The sequence below is a fragment of the Mustela erminea genome, chromosome 19, assembly GCF_009829155.1.
Source record: "Mustela erminea isolate mMusErm1 chromosome 19, mMusErm1.Pri, whole genome shotgun sequence".
In the NCBI taxonomy this organism is placed as follows: domain Eukaryota; kingdom Metazoa; phylum Chordata; class Mammalia; order Carnivora; family Mustelidae; genus Mustela; species Mustela erminea.
Genome location: NC_045632.1, coordinates 43,776,227 through 43,795,029, shown reverse-complemented (window position 1 = coordinate 43,795,029; position 18,803 = coordinate 43,776,227). Strand labels below are relative to the sequence as shown.

At 46.0% G+C, this 18,803-nt stretch overlaps 1 protein-coding gene across 1 annotated transcript in view; it reads right to left on the bottom strand.

Annotated features, from left to right (window-relative positions):
- CDH1 (cadherin 1) overlaps positions 1-18,803 on the bottom strand; it is an 83,797-nt gene that overhangs the window by 30,285 nt on the left and 34,709 nt on the right. The window contains exon 3 of the mRNA XM_032323267.1: positions 3,277-3,506. Coding sequence (XP_032179158.1) covers positions 3,277-3,506 — 230 coding nt within the window. The remainder of the gene's footprint in view (positions 1-3,276; positions 3,507-18,803) is intronic.

The following is an 18,803-nucleotide window of genomic DNA, read 5'->3' as shown; positions in this document are numbered from 1 at the left end:
TGAACCCAGGTTCATCTGCCACGCTGAAGAGGAAGACAAAGGGCACGTGTTGCTGACATCAGAACTGCGGAGTGTTTTCAGAGAAAAAGAATAAAGAAATGATGAACACTGGCAAGAGGACATTAATATCTTCATGTGATGTTAAAGAGAACCATGCCTAAACATACTGAGCATGGAATTCGTCCCTCAGAAAAAAATCATACCAGACTGAGAAAATCTACCCAAAGATTAAAAAACCAGAAAGTTAAAAAGCGTTAACTGACAAAAACTGTGTGTGTAGATATTTATATACATAGTACATAGCATGTTTTGATATATGTAAGATCTATGTATTTCATATGAATTAAAGAAGTGGGAGTGTCACCCTTCCTTTTATTTTTTTTAAAGATTTTAATGTAATTTTTTAAAAGATTTTATTTATTTGACAGAGATCACAAGTAGGCAGAGAGGCAGGCATAGAGAGGAAGAGAAGCAGGCTCCCCCCTGTGCAGAGAGCCCGACATGGGGCTTGATCCCAGGGCTCTGGGATCACAACCCAAGCCCAAGGCAGAGGGTTTAACCCACTGAGCCACCCAGATGCCCTAAAGTAATTTCTACACCCAACACGGCACTTGAACTTACAGCCCCAAGATCAAAAGTTGCATGCTCTACCAACTGAGCCAGTCCAGGGCCCCCAGTACCCCTTCTCCTAATGCAGGACCCACAGGGTCTCTTGAACTAGAAACGAACCAAAGTGAACCTCAGCAGCTATGTTGCCACGTACCACTCAATATCCATTCTCCCTTTCTTATTTAAAAATGAACAAACTCCGAAGTATCTTTACCTGTCTCTCTCCATATAGATTCAGATATAGATCTCTCTATATAGATAGTTTTGTATCCAGCACTGTGTTCAAGTAAGAGAGTACATTTTCTTCACTGCATTTACAGCTAGGTATGGCCATGAGGTCAAGTTCCAACCAGTGAGATATAAGCCTTATTTGCTTAAGAATTCCATAGAGATGGTGGGGGTGGGGGGCACTGGGACAGGATGCCTGGGTGCCTCAGCTGGTTAAACGTCTGCCATCAGCTCAGGTCATGATATCAGGGTCCTGGGAAGCCCCTGCATCTGGCTCCCTGCTCCATGGGGAGCCTGCTTCTCCCTCTCCCTCTGCCTGCTGCTTCCCCTGCTTGTGCTCTCTTGCTATCTCTCTGTCAAACAAATGACTTAAAAAAAAAAAAAAAATTCCGCAGCGTGAGTGTCTGGCTACCTCAGTCACAAGGCCAAGCAACGCTATATCTCGGAGTTCTAAGTTCAAGCCACATGTTGGATGTAGAGATTAATTTTTTTTTAATCTTTTAAAAATGAATTCCATAAAGACTTCTTTAAAAAGGTAGGCAGACAACTGAGTGATGCCTTTGTTCACTTTCTTCCTTTCTCCTTACCATCTAGAATGAAGATTTGATGACTAGAGCACCAGCAGCCACTTTGGATCACGCGGTACGCTTGAGGATGGAAGCTGTATGTTGAGGATGGCAGAATAGAAAGGAAAAGAGTAACCTCAGCTCCTAATGACTGTAGGGTCTCCACACTGCCACAACTTACCCTTGAATTTCTTCAACTTGGCAAAGAAATACTCCATTTTGAATAAGCCACTGTCATTCATCATTTTCTGTAATATGCATTTGAACCTCATCATGATACAACATAAAGAGAGGCAGAGGCAAAACTGGCAGAAGTAGGGAGGAAAAGTTTGAAAAAACCAAGCTCAAAACTTATCTTTTGGTCATAGAAGCCTTCCACACACAGTTGTCCAGCAATAACTCACCATGCTGAACTTACATAAATGATGGAATCAGCTGGAGACTTGAGTCAAGGAGTTATGTTAATAAACTACTACTAAGTTCTTCATTTTTCTGGTCTACCAGAAAAGAGGTAGATGTGGGAGAAAAGAATGTATCTATCAAGACTATTAAGCTCCTGCAATCTCAACTACCTTTCGGGAGAAAAACAGAAGCCAGCCTTAAAGACCTTGGTACTTCCAACATGTTCTGTATTTTTAAGGCAGTACCAGAATACAACTTGAATGGCCTCCAGAAAGACATTCTGGTAGGAAGCACGATGGGAACAGTTTAGAAACTAGCAAAGGTGTCTGCTTGGGTAACAATACCCAGAAACACTGTTGCCAAGAACTGGGCAGATATATATCCTTTCATTCATGGCCTATTCACCCATCTGTCCATTCAATATTTACAGGGTTCCTGGTGTGAGCCAGGCTGTGGGACAGGCACTACAAATACAACAGGGAAGGATCTCGTGCAGATTACAGTCCAACGGAACAAAAGCTTCCCGCTGATTCTTCTCACCCCATCCCAAGACCCTCCCCAGTAGAAACACAAAGAGTAAAATGAAATGGAAAAAAGAAAAGACAAAAATGTTATCTAAGTATTAAAATAATAAAACGAATAGAATGATCAGAGAATAGATCTCTTATTCATTCTTCCTCTAAGAAAAAGAAAATGAGCAATTACTGAGTACTTACTGTATGCCTAACATATTACAGCATTTCACATGTATTAATTCCTGCAGTCACTCTTCTCCACGTTACAGGCAACCTCTTTGTGATTGAAATTCCTTACGTGAACTCTCCCCCAGCTACTCAGGTAGTGAGTGGCAGGATTGTGATTCAATCCCAGACAGTGTCCACATTTCTTACCCACTAATTTCTATTACTGACAGGAAGATGATTAACACCTTGCCGTCATTCCACCTGATTCCTCCCTACCCAAACACAAAAAAATTCCCAGCAAGAATTAGTTCTTAGCGCCTGGGTGGCTCAGTGGGTTGGGCCTCTGCCTTCGGCTCTGGTTGTGATCTCCGCATTCTGGGACTGGGCCCTGAGTTGGGCTCTCTGCTCAGTGGGGAGCCTGCTTCCCCACCCCGCCGCCTGCCACTCTCTCTGCCTACTTGTGGTCTCTCTGTCAAATAAATAAATAAAATCTTAAAAAAAGACAAAAAATAGAATTAGTTCAGTGAAACCAACAGTCTCAACTAGGGGGATTCCACAACACCCCCCACCCCCACCAGCACTGGCACTGGCCATGCCTGGAGACATTTTTGGTTGTGACGTCGAGGAGAGTGCTACTGGTATCTGTCCAGTGGGCTAAAGGCAGGGAGGCTGCTGAAGGTCACAAGAAAAACTCCAGCCTCAAATGTGAAAGGTACAAATGACAGAGAAGTCAAATTGGGCAACAGACTTCAAACAAGAGTTAACTTCCAAGAAACACTCCAACATACATGATGGTGGTGGCGGTGATGGTGGTCACGGTGCTTGGCTGCCTTCAGCGTGACTCTGGCAGAGAGCTTCCTGCGGCTGGAGTCCCAGGCGTGGACCAGAAAACTCAGCTCCGGTTCATGAAGTTGTAGAGGCCGCTTGACGGTCACCACACCATCTGCGTTCACTTTGAATCGCGTGTCATCAGCATTGTAGGCTGTCCCTGGTCGGCCAGTGCATCCTTCAAAACGCACTGTGGGGCATCAATCACAGAGATTAGGAAATGGGGCAGCGTCAAGACAAAAGCATCCCTTCTCTCCTAAGTGAACTTGGTTTACCCACCAAAAGCCTGACTCACACAAAACAAACACAAGCAAAACAACCCAGGGTGGGGACAGAACAGAAAGATGGCAAAGTCACCAATATCGTTATGATGTTGCTCAGCATCCCAGGGGGACTGTTAAACATGGTCTCATTTCTTTCTTAGCTGCTTGTAAAATGCAAACAGTAACCTGTTTAGAAAGTTAACTTTTTTTCAAAAGCCAAAAAGAGGCCTCTCCTTCAGCTGGCTCCTGACGATATGAAAACAGACCACAGAATCAGGAAGACAGAATACTTAGGAAGTTCAATGGTTAGAGACTAAAGTACAGTGAGACGTTGTGGAGGGTCTACATTCAAATAAGAGTTTACATTTCAATAAACAGTAGCATAATAGAAGAGAGGCACATGGCATGATGCTTAGGAGAGGAAGAGAGTACCTGTGTTCAAGTCCCAGCTCTGCTTATTATTAACTCTGTGACCTTGGGCAAAGTACTTAACCTCCCTGTGCCTCAGACTACCCAACTAGAGAACAAAGGAAACAAGAGCAACTCCTCTGAGACTGAGATTCTCTCTCTCCCTCTACCCCTCCCCGCTACTAGCGTGCACATATGTATACTCTCTAAACAAATAAAATCTTTTAAAAAAAGAAAAAAACTTTAAAAACAAATGTGGCTTTGCTTAATCATTTATTCAACCCTCATGAGTATTCCACAAAAGACACTGATCACCCCAAATACGTAGTGAGTGCTGACTATGTGCTTATTATCTGAAGCATCCAGAGGTAATGCCTGCTTGCAATCTGCTGGGGGAAGGGAAACTGATCATCTGGGTAGGGGAGATAATGAGTTATCTTCAACATGATCACGCATGGCAGCGAATAAATGCAGAAGACAGAGAAGGATTAAAAAAGGGAGAGAGGGCGCCTGGGTGGCTCAGAGGGTTGGGCTTCTGCCTTCGGCTCAGGTCATGATCTCAGGGTCCTGGGATCGAGTCCCACATCGGGCTCTCTGCTCAGCAGGGAGCCAGCTTCCTCCTCTCTCTCTCTCTGCCTGCCTCTCTACCTGCTTGTGATCTCTGTCTGTCAAATAAATAAATAAAAAATCTTAAAAAAAAATAAAATAAAATAAAAAAGGGAGAGAAAAGGACTACTTGGGTAGGGGAATGTTATGACCAATGATTTCAAAACTCTACTTCAAACTTCATAGCTATGGACGTATTAAAACTTAAGAACTACCAATACCCAAAGCTGGAGATGTTGTGGTGAAAAATGTTTACACTAAACATCAGAATCCCCAAGAACTCATTCTACAGGGTTCACCAAGCCAAATGCCAGAAACTGTGCTGAACTCTAGAGACAAGCTTGTCAACAAGACCGACAATGCACCTGCTCTCACTGAGCTTACACTGTTGTGGAAAGTATGAACAATACAGAAATCAATAACTTCACTCAACTTCACTGTTGAGTGACAGATATAAAGGAATTAAAGACAGTGATACAAGAATGATGGGGAGGTGGGGGCCACCTGGCTGGTTCAGTAAGTTAAGCATCTGGCTCTTGATCTCAGCTCAGGTCCTGTTTGTTTGTTTTTAAGATTTATTTATTTACTTATTTATTTATCTAAGAGAGAGAGTGTGTGGGGGAAGGAGCAGAGGGAGAGGGACAAGCAGACTCTGCGCTGAGCATGGAGCCTGATGTGGGGCTCGATCCCAGGACCCTGAGATCATGGCCTGAGACAAAATCAGGAGTTGCATGCTTAACCAAATAAGCCACCCAGGCACCCCTCAGCTCAAGCCTTAATCTCAAGGTCATGAGTTCAAGCCCCATGTCGCACCCCAGGTTGGGCTCCACGCTGAGCATGATATGTATTTTTTAAAAATTAAAATTAGGGGCGCCTGGGTGGCTCAGTGAGTTCAGGTCATGATCCCAGGGTCCTGGGATCAAGCCCGGCATCCGGCTTTCTGCTCAGCAGGGAGCCTGCTTCCCCCTCTCTCTGCCTGCCTCTCTGCCTACTTGTGATCTCTGTCTGTCAAATAAATCAGTAAAATCTTTAAAAAAATAAATAAATAAAAATTAAAATTAGAAGATGATGATGAAGAAGTGATGGGACAAGGGGATTCAGAAAGGTGTGACTCTTACTGGTTGGTGAGCACAGGCCTCACTCGGTGGAGGTGGCAGAGAGGAGATCTGAAGGGGCAAGTCTTGCAGAAACCTGGCTCAGGGGCCCAAGAGGCAGAGAGAACAGCCAGTTAAAACAGTTAGTTCCCAGGGCACCTGGGTGGCTCAGTGGGTTGAAGCCTCTGCTTCTCCTGGGACTGAGCCCCACATCGGGCTCTCTGCTCAGCAGGGAGCCTGCTTCTTCCCCTCTCTCTCTCTCTCTCTCTCTCTGCCTATTTGTGATCTTTGTCTGTCAAATAAATAAATAAAATCTTTAAAAAAAAAAAAAGTTTGTTCTGTGAAACTCTCAAGGTGGCCTGTTCTCATCCTTTTCAAATACTTGCCCTTCATTTCTCCAGTGGAATTTCTATTCTGTCCAAGTGATCTTTTATAAAAATTCCTCCTCTTCAATCTATTTTAACACAGCCAGACACTTCTCAATTCATGAGTATGAGGTCTCTGCCAGAAAGTCCTACAACCATCCTCCATACCTGGGTTGCAATTTTCCATTTTTTCCACCAGGGGCCACCCTTGCAAATGTTTCTGAAGCCAACAGCCCCACCCTTGCCAGAGCAGCCAGGGACTGTGGTGACAAGGTGAGCACCACCATCATCATCCCCTTTTGAAGACCGAGGTGAGGAGAGGTTAAGAAATGTGCCTGACATCCGGGAAGCAGGTGAAGGGCAGAGCGGGGACTGGCCCTCAACCTGAGTTACTCAGTGTCATGGTTACAGTCCGCTGCCCTGAAGAGACCCCGTTAGGCCTTGGTTATTTGGAAGAATCGTTTTGCCTCCTAGCTAGAATCCAGGGAAATCTGGGGCCACCTTGCGCTGGAGTTGCTATCTGGCCAAACAAAGAGAGAGTTCACAGAAGGGAGCTGGGTCCTTCAAACAATCACCCACCCAACCCTCTCTCCCTGCTGTTTGCAAAAACAAAAATCAAAACCGTGCCTTCACCCCTACCCTTACATCTAATTCTGGTTTTATTTATTTATTTATTTATTTATTTATTTATTTAAAGATTTTATTTATTTATTTGACAGACAGAGATCACAAGTAGGCAGAGAGGCAGGCAGAGGGCAGGCGGTGCTGAGCAGAGAGCCTGAAGTGGAACTCGATCCCAGGACCCTGAGATCACGACCTGAGCTGAAGGCAGAGGCTTTAACCCACTGAGCCACCCAGGCACCCCTAATTCTGGTTTTATTAACTCACATCCCAAACTTGAAGGGGTGAGGGTGGGTGAGCAGGGGAAGGCTGCAGTAAATGACAGTAAGAGGGACAAGAAGAAAGGGCCGGTCTGAGTCTTGTGGCCAAATAATAAGCCCAGATCCCACCATGTTCTGCTGAGTGCCCTTAAACAACATGTTTAACTTCTCTGGGCCTTAGTCACCATCACTGATGGAGCCTACCTCTTCAGGGTTTTTGTGAAGATTAACAGAGGCAGTGAATGTGATCACCATTCTGAATGTGGAAGAGCAATGCGAGTAGAAAATGATAATTATTATTCCTGTGCATTTGGGTAGACAAACCTGAAGTATTTGCCACAAGTCAAGTATCTGCTAAACAAGCAGAGAAACCATAAAATGACAAGAGAAGCAAGAAGAAATGCAAAGTCCTTCAAGGATGGGCAGATACTGCTTTTTATGTCAAACATAAGAATTCCATCTCAAACCAGCAAAACAAGATGTTTTTCAAATAACCCTTCCCCCAAACCCATCCCAGCAGAAGCAATGGGGTGAGTCTGGAGGATCTGGGGGCTGTCACATAAACAGGGAGCAAGAGCTGCCCCTGCTTATCACAACAAATTAATTTCTCCACCCAGCTGGCCCCAGCCCCAATCAGGACAGTGAAAGTTGGGAGAAGCAGGACTAGACTTGTCCAGAGGGCGGGAGCCTGAAAAACTGAAAATGGTTTTGCAAATAACTTTGATCCAAGGTGCTTAACCTGTTTGGGGCATCTTGTCTTAATGGTGGCTAAGCCGCGCCCTTTGAGAAGTGACAAAGAAGTGTGTGGAACCCTAACTTGAATTTCCAGGTGCTCATTAAGGCCCATTATCTTTCTGTGCAACCCGATCCTCTGGGCTGATAAACCAGAAATTACAGGCAAGATGAGGGAATGAATCTCCAGCTCTGGGAAGGCTCTAAGACGCTTGCTTCACCCCTGACACAGGCCGGGCAGTGTCTCAGAGCCACAGTGACCACGACCACCAGCCTGTGAAGGCGAAGAAGAACAGCAAAGATTTAAAAGGACTGGACATGGGAACTGGGTATATTTTAACGTTTCACAATAAAAAATTAAACAAAAATAAAACTAGCAAGGAATTAAGTGTTCTTTAAGTCAGGATGATCTCCTTTCCTAAAACCTGTCATTTGGTCACTAGCTCTAGAAACCAATCCCAGTAACAAGAGCTAAGAACCCAGGTGGCCACCTCTAGGTGTGAAACCTTTTTTTTTCTTAAGCTCTTCCTTATTTTAGATAAAGAACAAGGTGGGGGGGTGGAGGGGGGAGGAGAAGCAGGCTCCCTGCTGAGCAGGGAGCTGATGTGAGGCTGGATACCACCACCCTGAGATCATGACCTGTGCTGAAGGCAAATGGTTAACCAACTGAGCCCCCCAGGAGCCCCTGAAAATCTTTTCACCACAATAATATCATCACCATCAAAAACCACAGCCTCAACTAATAGCTTCAACTACCTCTGACCTCCTGTTCTCTTAATACATTTGAACATTTGTAGAACATATGTGCCAGGCTCCAATCTAAGCCCTTTACCAGTATCAACTCACTTCACCCCAGACCTCTATGAAGTGGGTACTACCAGTGTTCCCTTTTTACATGTGGGGAAACTGAGGCAGTTCCTAAGCTGCAGAGCTGAGATTAAAACCCAGGCAGTCTAAGAATTCTCGCTCCTAAACACTGCCTCACAGCACTCCCTGCAAGCCATACCCTTGCACTGAAGCTCTTTAAGTCCAATTCCTCCAGCCACCTCCACTTTCTTTGTCCTAACATACATGCTTGTGAGGGGAGGGGCTGGACCGTCTGGCTCCAAGGTGAGTGTTCCTCACCACTGTTTCCTATTGGCAAAATGGGGATATGCTTCCTAGCAATAAAAAAAGGAAACATTTATTAAGGGGGGAAAATGTTTAAAAACATCCCAGAGCAGTAGGGAATTCTACCCACCAGGAGGTTAATGGTAATTAGGGTGGAGGCTGGAGGCGGGAGATTCAGAGTGTGGCTGGGTTTTTTCCCAACATATTTTTCCTTTTTTAATCTTTGTACGTATTATATTGTGCATTACGATTAAAGAAAACTTATTTTTAAATGACAAAGATGACTTTTTGAAAGCGTATTTTTAAATTTTTTTTTAAGATTTTATTTATCTATTTGACAGAGATCACAAGTAGACAGAAAGGCAGGCAGAGAGAGAGAGAGAGAGAGGACAGGCTCCCTGCTGAGCAGAGAGCCCGATGCAGGGCACGATCCCGGGACCTTGGGATCATGACCTGAGCCGAAGGCGGAGGCTTTAACCCACTGAGCCACCCAGATGCTCCTGAAAGTGTATTTTTTAAAGATTTTATTTATTTGAGAGAGAGAGAGAGAACACAGGTGGGAGAGGGGCAGAGGGAGAGGGAGAGGCAGACTCCCAGCTAAGCAGGGAGCCCACCATGGGGGGCTCAATCCCAGGACCCTGAGATCATGACCTGAGCCAAAGTGAAATGCTTACCCCACTGAGCCACCCAGGCACCCCATGGAGGAGCACAGCGTGGGGAGCACACTGGAGAAACACATGATTCTCGTGCGTTATCATCCTGTTAAGTGCCTTATTTTCTAACTCACTTAGCAGAAATGACTTAAGTTCAAACTAAAAATTAAACCCGAGTTCATGAAAACCTTTTGGTCCCAGGGCAGGGCTTTGAGTGCTGAGCAACATTCTTTGCTTGCAATTGCCATTGTGGCTCAAACAGTCCTTTTTTAAGGATTCCGTTTCTTCTTCCACCACCCGCCCCCCGCCAAACCCCATAGCTGGAATGTGAGTGGGTAGAAACCAGACAGTCTCAAAAGCCTTCATGTGTCTCTGGGAGATGCTGAAATTTAAGAACAGGGACCCACAATCAAAGCCAGCTAACCATAGTTGAGTTATTTGGTAACCAGTGGGATAACCCAGTCTCTTAGCAGCAACTGCTTAAAAGCAGTGTTTTCCCCCCACACACACAAAGGCACGCATTATGGATTGTTTCTCTCTTGTTGGAATACATTTCCCACAGCCAACACCATAGAACCCTGCATTTAGATTTATTTCAGGGACAATTTGAACTTGAGCACTCAGCCTTAAGAGAAGGTCACACACACAAGATCAGAGAGCCTTCTGAGGCTCCTGGGGGTCGTACAGCCACTGCATACCCCAAACCAAGGACTTTGGTTTCTAACTTAAATACTGAAGATAAAAGACAAGAAGTTTAACTTGATGGACGAAAGGAATCCTGGAGAGACAGACATTATCACTTAGCTAGGCAGGAGCTTCTTTTTGCTGGGTAGGAGTGGTGTTTCTAACCACAAAGCCCTAATTCTCCGCGGATACCACCGCCTATAAAATTTCTTTCTAGATTCCATTTTCTTTGATGCCACTGCGTGACTCTGGAACATCCTCCTTTGATGGGTGTCCATGAAATTACTCAACCTTATAGGTTCACTGAGCACCCCGGATCAGCACGCGTGCAAGGACACACACACAGCATGTTTAATAAAGGCGACCAGGGTGCCTGGATGTCTCAGTCAGTTAAGCATCTGCCTTCAGCACAGATCATGACCCCGGGGTCCTGGGATGGGACTCCAGGGTCCTGGGATGGAGCCCCAGGTCGGGCTTCCTGTTCAGCGGTGAGTCCGCTTCATCCTCTCCCTCTGCCCCTCCTCACCACTTGTGCGCTCTCCCTCACCCTGTCTGTCTCTCTCTCTCTCTCTCAGATTTTATTTATTTATTTATTTATGAGAGACAGAGAGAGGAAGAGGCAGGGGCAGAGGGGGAAGCAGACTCCTCACTGAGCTGGGGAGCCCAACACTGGGCTCAACCCGGATCATGACTTGAGCTGAAGGCAGATGCCCAACCGACTGAGTCACGCAGGAGCCCATTCTCCCACACTTTCTTAAATAAATAAATAAAATCTTAAAAAAAGAAAGAAAGAAAGAAAGAAAGAAAGGGAAAGGAAAGGATAATCAGGCCCTCAGGCTGGTTACATTCGGGGAAGACTGGGAGTCAAGTTATACTAGGAAGACGATCTTTTCAGCCCTGATAAGTATCTGTATGTGTCCATTTGCTACCAACTAAGCAGCCTGATATTACAACCTAATAGCCACACTAGATACACTGGGCCTGGGTGGTAGGAATTCAGCGGCCCTGGCTAATAAATGAGGAAACTGAAGCTCAGAAGTCTCAGTGCTGAGACCTGACCCAGCCACACAGCCACGAGGCGGCAGAGCCTGTGGTGTGAGGCCACTGTCAGGAGTTAACCCCCTTCAGTACTGATAAGCCACCTGTCACTAGTTCCTAACTGAATGGATGCCTGCAAGTTAGTTCCCACAAGGGAACAGGACAGGTGGAGTATCTGTAATAGTAGTAACAAAGCGTCCCTTATCAATATATCTCTCTCTCTCTCACACACACACACTCTCTCTCTCTCTCTCTCACACTCTCCCTCTCTGCCCAGTCTCGAGGCCACAGAGAAACAGGGACAGTCAGAGAGCCAAGCGAAAGAGGAAGCTAAATTTCAGATCCAAGAATGTTCCGCTGTCGATCACCACATTACAGAAGCTAAAATAAGTCGAAGTTCCTCTCATCAGTCAGCACAAACCTCAAGACATTTTTCTGGGGGAAGATTAGCAGCTTGCGTTTTCCTGGTAGACGAGCAGGACTTGCAGCTGTGTCCACAAAATCTGGGTGATGTGCTCCCCGAGTGCTGTCGGCTGGGGTGCCCACGCCCCACCCAGGTTGACAGGCAGCTCCCATGGGATCTCAGGGATGGGAAGTTCACTCTCATGAAGTCTCCCACATCCATTCTCCCAGCCTCCCAATATGTCTTTACCCAGAACAAATTATACGTGGTCTCACACGTAGATACGGTGTGTCTACACATACACATGATGGAACATTACTCAGTCATCAAAAAGAATGAAGTTTTGTCACCTGCAGTGACACTGGTGGAAAGAGAGTGCATTACGGTAGGAGAATAAGTCAGAGAAAGACAAATACCCTACGACTTCACTCACCTGTGGAATTTAAGAAATGAAACAGATGCACATAGGGGGAAGGGGGAAAAAAGGGAGAAGGAGGCAAACCAGCAGAGACTACTAACTATAGAGGACAGCTGCTGCAGAGCAGGTAGGGGAGGAGCTAAAAGAGTGAGCTAAAAGGTATTAAGGGGAGCACTTGTGATGAGCACTGGGTGTTATAAGAGATAAATCACTAAGTTCTACTCCTGAAACTACTACTACACTATGTTAACTAATTACAATTTCAATAAAAACTTGAAACAAAACAAATAAACAAATACACATTTTTTAAAAAGTGTAGTAAGTGGTCTCTATATTTAATGAACACCCTAAAAACAGACATCAACAATGAACCCCACATGGGTAGGAAGTTAGGAACCGGCTCCTTCACATGTTTTCCATTAAAACAGGCTATGGGGGCACCAGAGTGGCTTAGTCTGTTAAGCATCTGCCTTTGGCTCAGGTCATGATGCCAGGGTCCTGGGATTGAGTCCTGCATCAGGCTTCCTGCTCGGTGGGGAACCTGCTTCTCCTCTTTCTAACAAATAAATAAATGAATTCTTAAAGGTGTGTGTGTGGGGGGGGGGGGGAACAGACTGAAGTCTGGGGTGCCTAGCTGGCTCAGTTAGTAGAGAATGAGATTTTTGATCTTGGTGTAAATTTGAGCCTGACACTGGGTGGGAGATTACTTAAAAATAAAATCTTAAAAACAAAACCACAAAAGACTCAAGTGGGGAGCAGGGCATCAGTGCAGACAGAAAAGTGAGGTTACAGATCAAGGAAAAATTAGCTGAGGACCCTCGAATGGGTGCTAGCAAGGTTAAAGGGGTGACCCATCACCCTTATTTCTCCCACTTTGTTTTAAGGTGAGTCACGCCGCCCGGGTCACTCTGGCAGTGGAATTTTGCTTCCCACCATGGATGCTGATCAGCACGGTAAAAAACGTCATAAATGGCACATCTGGAGTTGGTAAAAAGCTAGTGCAAATACTTTTAGGGTTGCACATTTGTGTGAAGGGGGTCAAACCAAGTCAGGTTCAAATCCAGCTTTGATTCATTCATGCCACTGTAAGCAAGTTACTCTGATCTTCCTTGAGCACCCGTTTCCCCATTTTGGAAATGGGGACGTCCTCATCTCCTCGGAGGGACTGTTTCAAGGATTCTTTGTTCAGCAAGTATTTACCAGGCCCTGACTCTTTGCCAGGCCTGATTCTAAGGCCTGGGGAGTAAAGCATTAGACCAAGTAAGGTCCCTGCCCTCAAAGGGCTTCATTCCAGCGAGGAAAAGATAATTACCAAGTTACTAATAAGTACCCTACATGAATCAAAAGTGCTAATACAGAAAAACAAGCAGGTAAGCAAGTTCTAAGGCTTTATGCAGAGCCAGGGTGGAGGGGACAATTTAAGAAAGGGCATTTAGGGAAGGCCTCAAGACCAGGCCTGTGAAAAGATTGTCCCAGTTTCTGGCTGCATGCCAAAGCAAGGCAGGGTGCCGTATGGCAGGGTGGGGGGCAGTCCCGGGAGCCTGCTCAGGCCCTGCACATCTAACACACCTGCGCTGTTCTGGTTCTGAAGACTCAGCCGTGAACACAAAAGAGAACAAGCCCTGTCCTCCCAGGCTGACTGTCCAGTGGAAGGAAAATGACGTTAGCACGGGGCTCCCACACGGCCTGAGCACACAGCACCGGCTCCCACTCCTCCGGTCTAGAAGGGCCAGGGGGCCTCCCCGTTCCCCGCATCCTTTTGATAATCAAGGCCAGAAAAGAACTCAGGTTTCAGTCTTTTGTCTTCCCAGGCCCCCACTGGACAGTGCAGCAATGAGCCAGCACCCAGTGATAAAACCTCCCTCGGTTTCCTCTCAACACTCCTGTCCTAATGGGGCTCCAGAGCTCAGCTGGAGAGGCTGGGGCTGCTGCTCCGCTCTAGCCGGAGGAAGAGGGCTTGGCTTCGGTGTTCCAGGGTGAACACTCACCAGCTACAGATCCCGACTCGGCTCACTTCAGAAAGGGAAGCGGGCAAACACTGAACTTCACTCTCACAGGAGCCGGCTGGCAGCTTGCCGGCTGTGAGGTGAGGCAGGGACTTCTCCCCTGACTGAGGGAGGGAAGCCAGTCTGGTTTCATCAAAAAGAACAAAGAGAATCGGGGGGAGGTGGGGCAGCCCTCCAGCTCCACACGAGTTTCGTGTCCCAGCTTCTGGCTGTAGGTAACTGTGCAAACACCCAGCCCGCCTGCCCCAATAGTGGGGCGGTAATTGATCATTCACACAGGCCGCAGTCCAGGATGCATTCCTGTGGCCGGCCTGGGCAACTCCAGGAACTGTCTGCTCATCGATTAGAAAGAAAAGGCGCCCCCTCACGCCACAGTCATTGCCCATTCTTCCTTTCTGCGGCTTTCCCTGAGGCCAGGGAAGGCCCCATGTTCCAAATTCCAAAGCAGCTGAACCCTTCCTCCCTCTAGCTCCTGCTGACCCCTCACAGGTAAAGGCAGATGACAGGCCTGGGGTGGGGGAACAGATCCTAGGCCTAGGTCCTTAATGCAGCAAGAAGGGTTCCCTTGGTCTTAGCTGCCCACCTGTGCAATAAAACACCTTGACCAAAATATGCCTAACATCATCTCCAACCAGGGTCTAACATGCCCTACACACAGATTCTCTGGAATGTTTTTAGAAATACCGAGGCCTGGGCGTATTTTAAATCTTCCCCGGGTGCTTACAGCACCCAGAGGGAGCTCCCTTTGTGCAAGAAAAGAGATAGAATACGCACGTTTCATTATCACAACAACCAGTTAGGGAAGGATCACTTCCCATGCCATCAGTAAAGGCTCAGAGATACTAAGTGTCTCTCCCAAAGTCACACAGCAAATACAGGTCTAGCTGAACCCTAGGACCACAGTCTTAATCCTTGCTTCTCCACAGCCAAATCTGTTTTTGGACCTCCTCTTTTCTCCATCACTGTCTGACATAGGGTATGAGCAGATGTAGTGAATTCCCTTCCATTTATACTGGGCCATGGGATGCTAACATAATGGGGAAAATGCACACAGCTCACGTTTTCTCAATCACTTTTGGGGAGTTTTCTTGTTTTGTTTTGTTTTTAAACATTTTATTCATTTATTTATTTGAGAGAGAGCATGAACGGGGGAGGTGCAGAGGGAGAGGCAGACACCATGCTGAGCACAGGGCCGATGCAGGGCTAGATCCCACCACCCTGAGATCATCGAAATCAAGAGATGGACGCTTAACTGACTGAGCCACCCAGGCACCCCTCTTCAGTCACATTTTCTATCCTCTCCCCAAATCCTAGTTGTTGTTGTTTTTTTATTTTCAAAAGCAGCACCTTATATCCATCAGATGAAGAAATTAACCGAACACACATGATGTCACAGCATTATTCATAATAGCCAAAAGCGGAAACAACCTCAACTGACAGATGAATCAAATGTAACCTATCAGGGGCCTGTTTGTGTTCTCTCTCTCGCTGTCTCGCTCTCTGTCAAATAAATAAATAAAATCTTTAAAAAAAAAAATGTAGTCTATCCCTGTAAGACAGTATCATTCAGCAATAAAAAGAAATGAATTACAGATCCATGCTACATCACGGATGAACCTGAAAACGTCTCACTAAGAGAGAGAAGCCAATCATAAAAGCCTATGTTTTGTATGGTTCAATTTATATGAAATGCACAGAGTATAGCTATAGACCAAAAATCAGTTAGTGGCTGCCTAAGACTGGTCTGGGGGTAAAGACAATTGAGAGGTGACAGCCATGGGGTGAGAGATTTCTTTTTGGGATGATGAAAATGCTTTAAAATGATCTGTGATTGCACAACTGTGAATATATTGAAAAGCCACTGAAGCCTACACTTGACTTTTTTTAATCCTACACTTTAAGTGGGTGTAATATATGATCTGAGAAGTGTATCTCAATAAAAACTTTTAATTAAAAAAAAAAAAAAAAGGACAAGCCAAAAGCACAAAGCCCTCAGGGTCTCATCCATACAGAGAAGACACTCTCTATGCTTGTAATGTATCCCTCAGACTCTGTTCTATACTCCTCTCCTAATTCATTTATGTCCCCTGTCCTGCAATCCCGATAGCCTGTTTTTTCTAAAATTAAAGTACGGGAATGCCTGGCTACCTTAGTCAAAAAAGCATGCAAGTCTTGATCTTGAGGTCATGAGTTCGAGCCCCATGTTGGGTGTAGTAGAGATGACTTAAATAAAAACTTAAAAAATGAAATAAAATTAGGGTATGGAGGGCGCCTGGGTGGCTCAGTGGGTTAAGCCACTGTCTTCAGCTCAGGTCATGATCTCGGGGTCCTGGGATCGAGCCCCGCATCGGGCTTTCTGCTCGGCAGGGAGCCTGCTCCCCTTCCTCTCTCTCTGCCTGCCTCTCTGCCTACTTGTGATCTCTCTCTCTCAAATAAATAAATAAAATCTTTAAAAAAAAAAAATTAGGGTATGGACACTACTATATTTTTAAGAACCTTCTTTCCTTTCTTCTTTCTCTCCATTTACCCATTAAAAAAAAAAATTAACCTATGCATGGTATAACTACTCTGCAACAAAAGGGAACAACACACTACCGAGGGCAAAAGCATGATGACCTTAAAAGCATTACACTTGGGACACCTGGGTGGCTTAGTCGTTAAGCATCTGCCTTTGGCTCAGGTCATGATCCCAGGGTCGTGGGATCGGGCCCTGCATTGGGCTCCCTGCTCAATGGGGACCCTGCTTCTTCCTCTCCCACTCCCCCTGCTTGTGTTCCCTCTCTCGCTGTCTCTGCCAAATAAATGAATAAAATAAAAAAAAAAAAAAAAAAAAAGGGGCTTTACACTCAGTGAAAGAAAAAGACCAAAGACTCGAGAAGATCACCAGCCCTGGAGATCCAGACTCAGTTAGTTTGGGGCATGGCATTAAAGAAATTTAAGAAAGAAAATTAAAATTTCATTACTATATGAAAATTCTAGAATATAGGAGAAACCAAGCTGATCAGTGGCTGTCTAATGCTGGGGGTGGGGAGTGGATTGCAGTGATGCCCCACAGCTGGGTACATTTATAAAAATTACCTCCCTGTACACTTGCAGTGGTAAACTGCGTGGTATGCAAATTACATTTGCATGAACCTGCAACAAAAATAAGTTACTTGGGTCTCCTCTGAGTCAAAGTCCCATGATTCAAAAAAGATGCAATCCATGCATCCAATAATGCCAAGGTCACAGTCACAAAAAAGTGGGGAGGGAAAGAGAAGCCATAAATAATTCTTAATTAATAATAATTAGAGGGGCGCCTGGGTGGCTCAGTGGGTGAAAGCCTCTGCCTTCAGCTCAGGTTGTGATCCCAAGGTCCTGGGTCAAGCCCCACATCCGGCTCTTCGCTCTGCGGGAAGTCTGCTTCCTCCTCTCTCTCTGCCTGCCTCTCTGCCTACTTGTGATCTCTATCTGTCAAATAAATAAATAAAATCTTTAGAAAATAATAGTAATAATAATTAGAGTAAACACTCAACGTAAAGACAGTCATTGCATGCAGGCATTGTGCTGAGCATTTGTGCGGAGCCTTCGACAAACCTCGACTCCCAAGCTGCTATCAAGTAGGTGAGGTTCTTTAATCCCTTGATGCTGATGAGCCAGCCAGAAGCCCAGAAAAGCTTCAGTCAATTTGCTCAAGGGCACAGAGCTGGTCAGTCTCTGAAGCAGAATTCATACCCAGGACCAGCCACCACTGGCTGAGCCACCAAGCTAGCAGTGCTCTGCCTTGAAGAAGGAGAGAAGCTGCAGGGGCAGAGGAGTGACCTGAGCCGCTGCAGACCCAAGCTGGGCACAGAGGCAGCCTGCTAAAAGCAGACTTGATTCCTGTAATGAACACAACCTGGACAGCAACATGTGCCAACCTGGGGCGGCATTTCCCAAGCCCTGAGTGACTCAGAAATGTGCTGACTCCGCTTGTGGAAACCCAGAAATCTGCTGTGGGGTTCGGAATGTGCAATCCTTCAATGAACTCAGGAACAAGGGCTGGAAATCTCTTTCACAACACAGAGAAGGCTTGCACCTTTTCCAAATGTGGGCTGTGCTAGAAAAGCATGGGGCCTTTCTCTGACATTTGCAACAAAACTCCTCTAACGGTTCCAAAGAACAGCGGGAAGCCAAAGCTGTAGAAGCTGGGCATTTCCCAGAGAGTCTCTCGGTCACATGCGTTTGCAGATGACTCCGAAACAAGTGCTCACTTGTCCAATAAAGCTTACAAGGGGAGGCTTTCTCTTTCTTAATAGATGCTAGCATCATTTTTCATTATCAAGAACAAATAAGCATTGATGCAAAAGGCCGCAGCTTCCAAGAGCATTTGCTAAATCTGCTCAGCGGGCCCCAAAGGTAACTGCTCAGCCCCCGCGGGTCCCTTTGCACGGGCCCTGAGAAAGCAAGCCCGAAACCCATCCTGCTCCCCTCCACATGCCAGGAAAAAGCACATGTATCTCTCAGATCGGGGTGCTTACTCCAGGAATTCCAAGCAGATAAAACAAATGAAAAGGACACGAAGACCAACCCATGGTCTCCAGATGTGGGCTCTACCATCAGATGTGGGCTCTACCATCAGCTGCAGCATGGCCATGGGCACCATGGGCCACACGGGCCACAAGGTCTCCTCTCACAAGATGTATGCTTGCCGCTGCCACAAGGACCTGTGGCACCTCTCCCACCAGCACTTCCCAGACTTTTCATTTTCCTGGTTACAACTCTTTCAAGACGCCATGGAATGTTTACTCAGCCTCTTCCCATTTTCCACTGTGATCAAAACTGGAATGCTGTGCACACACTAAATG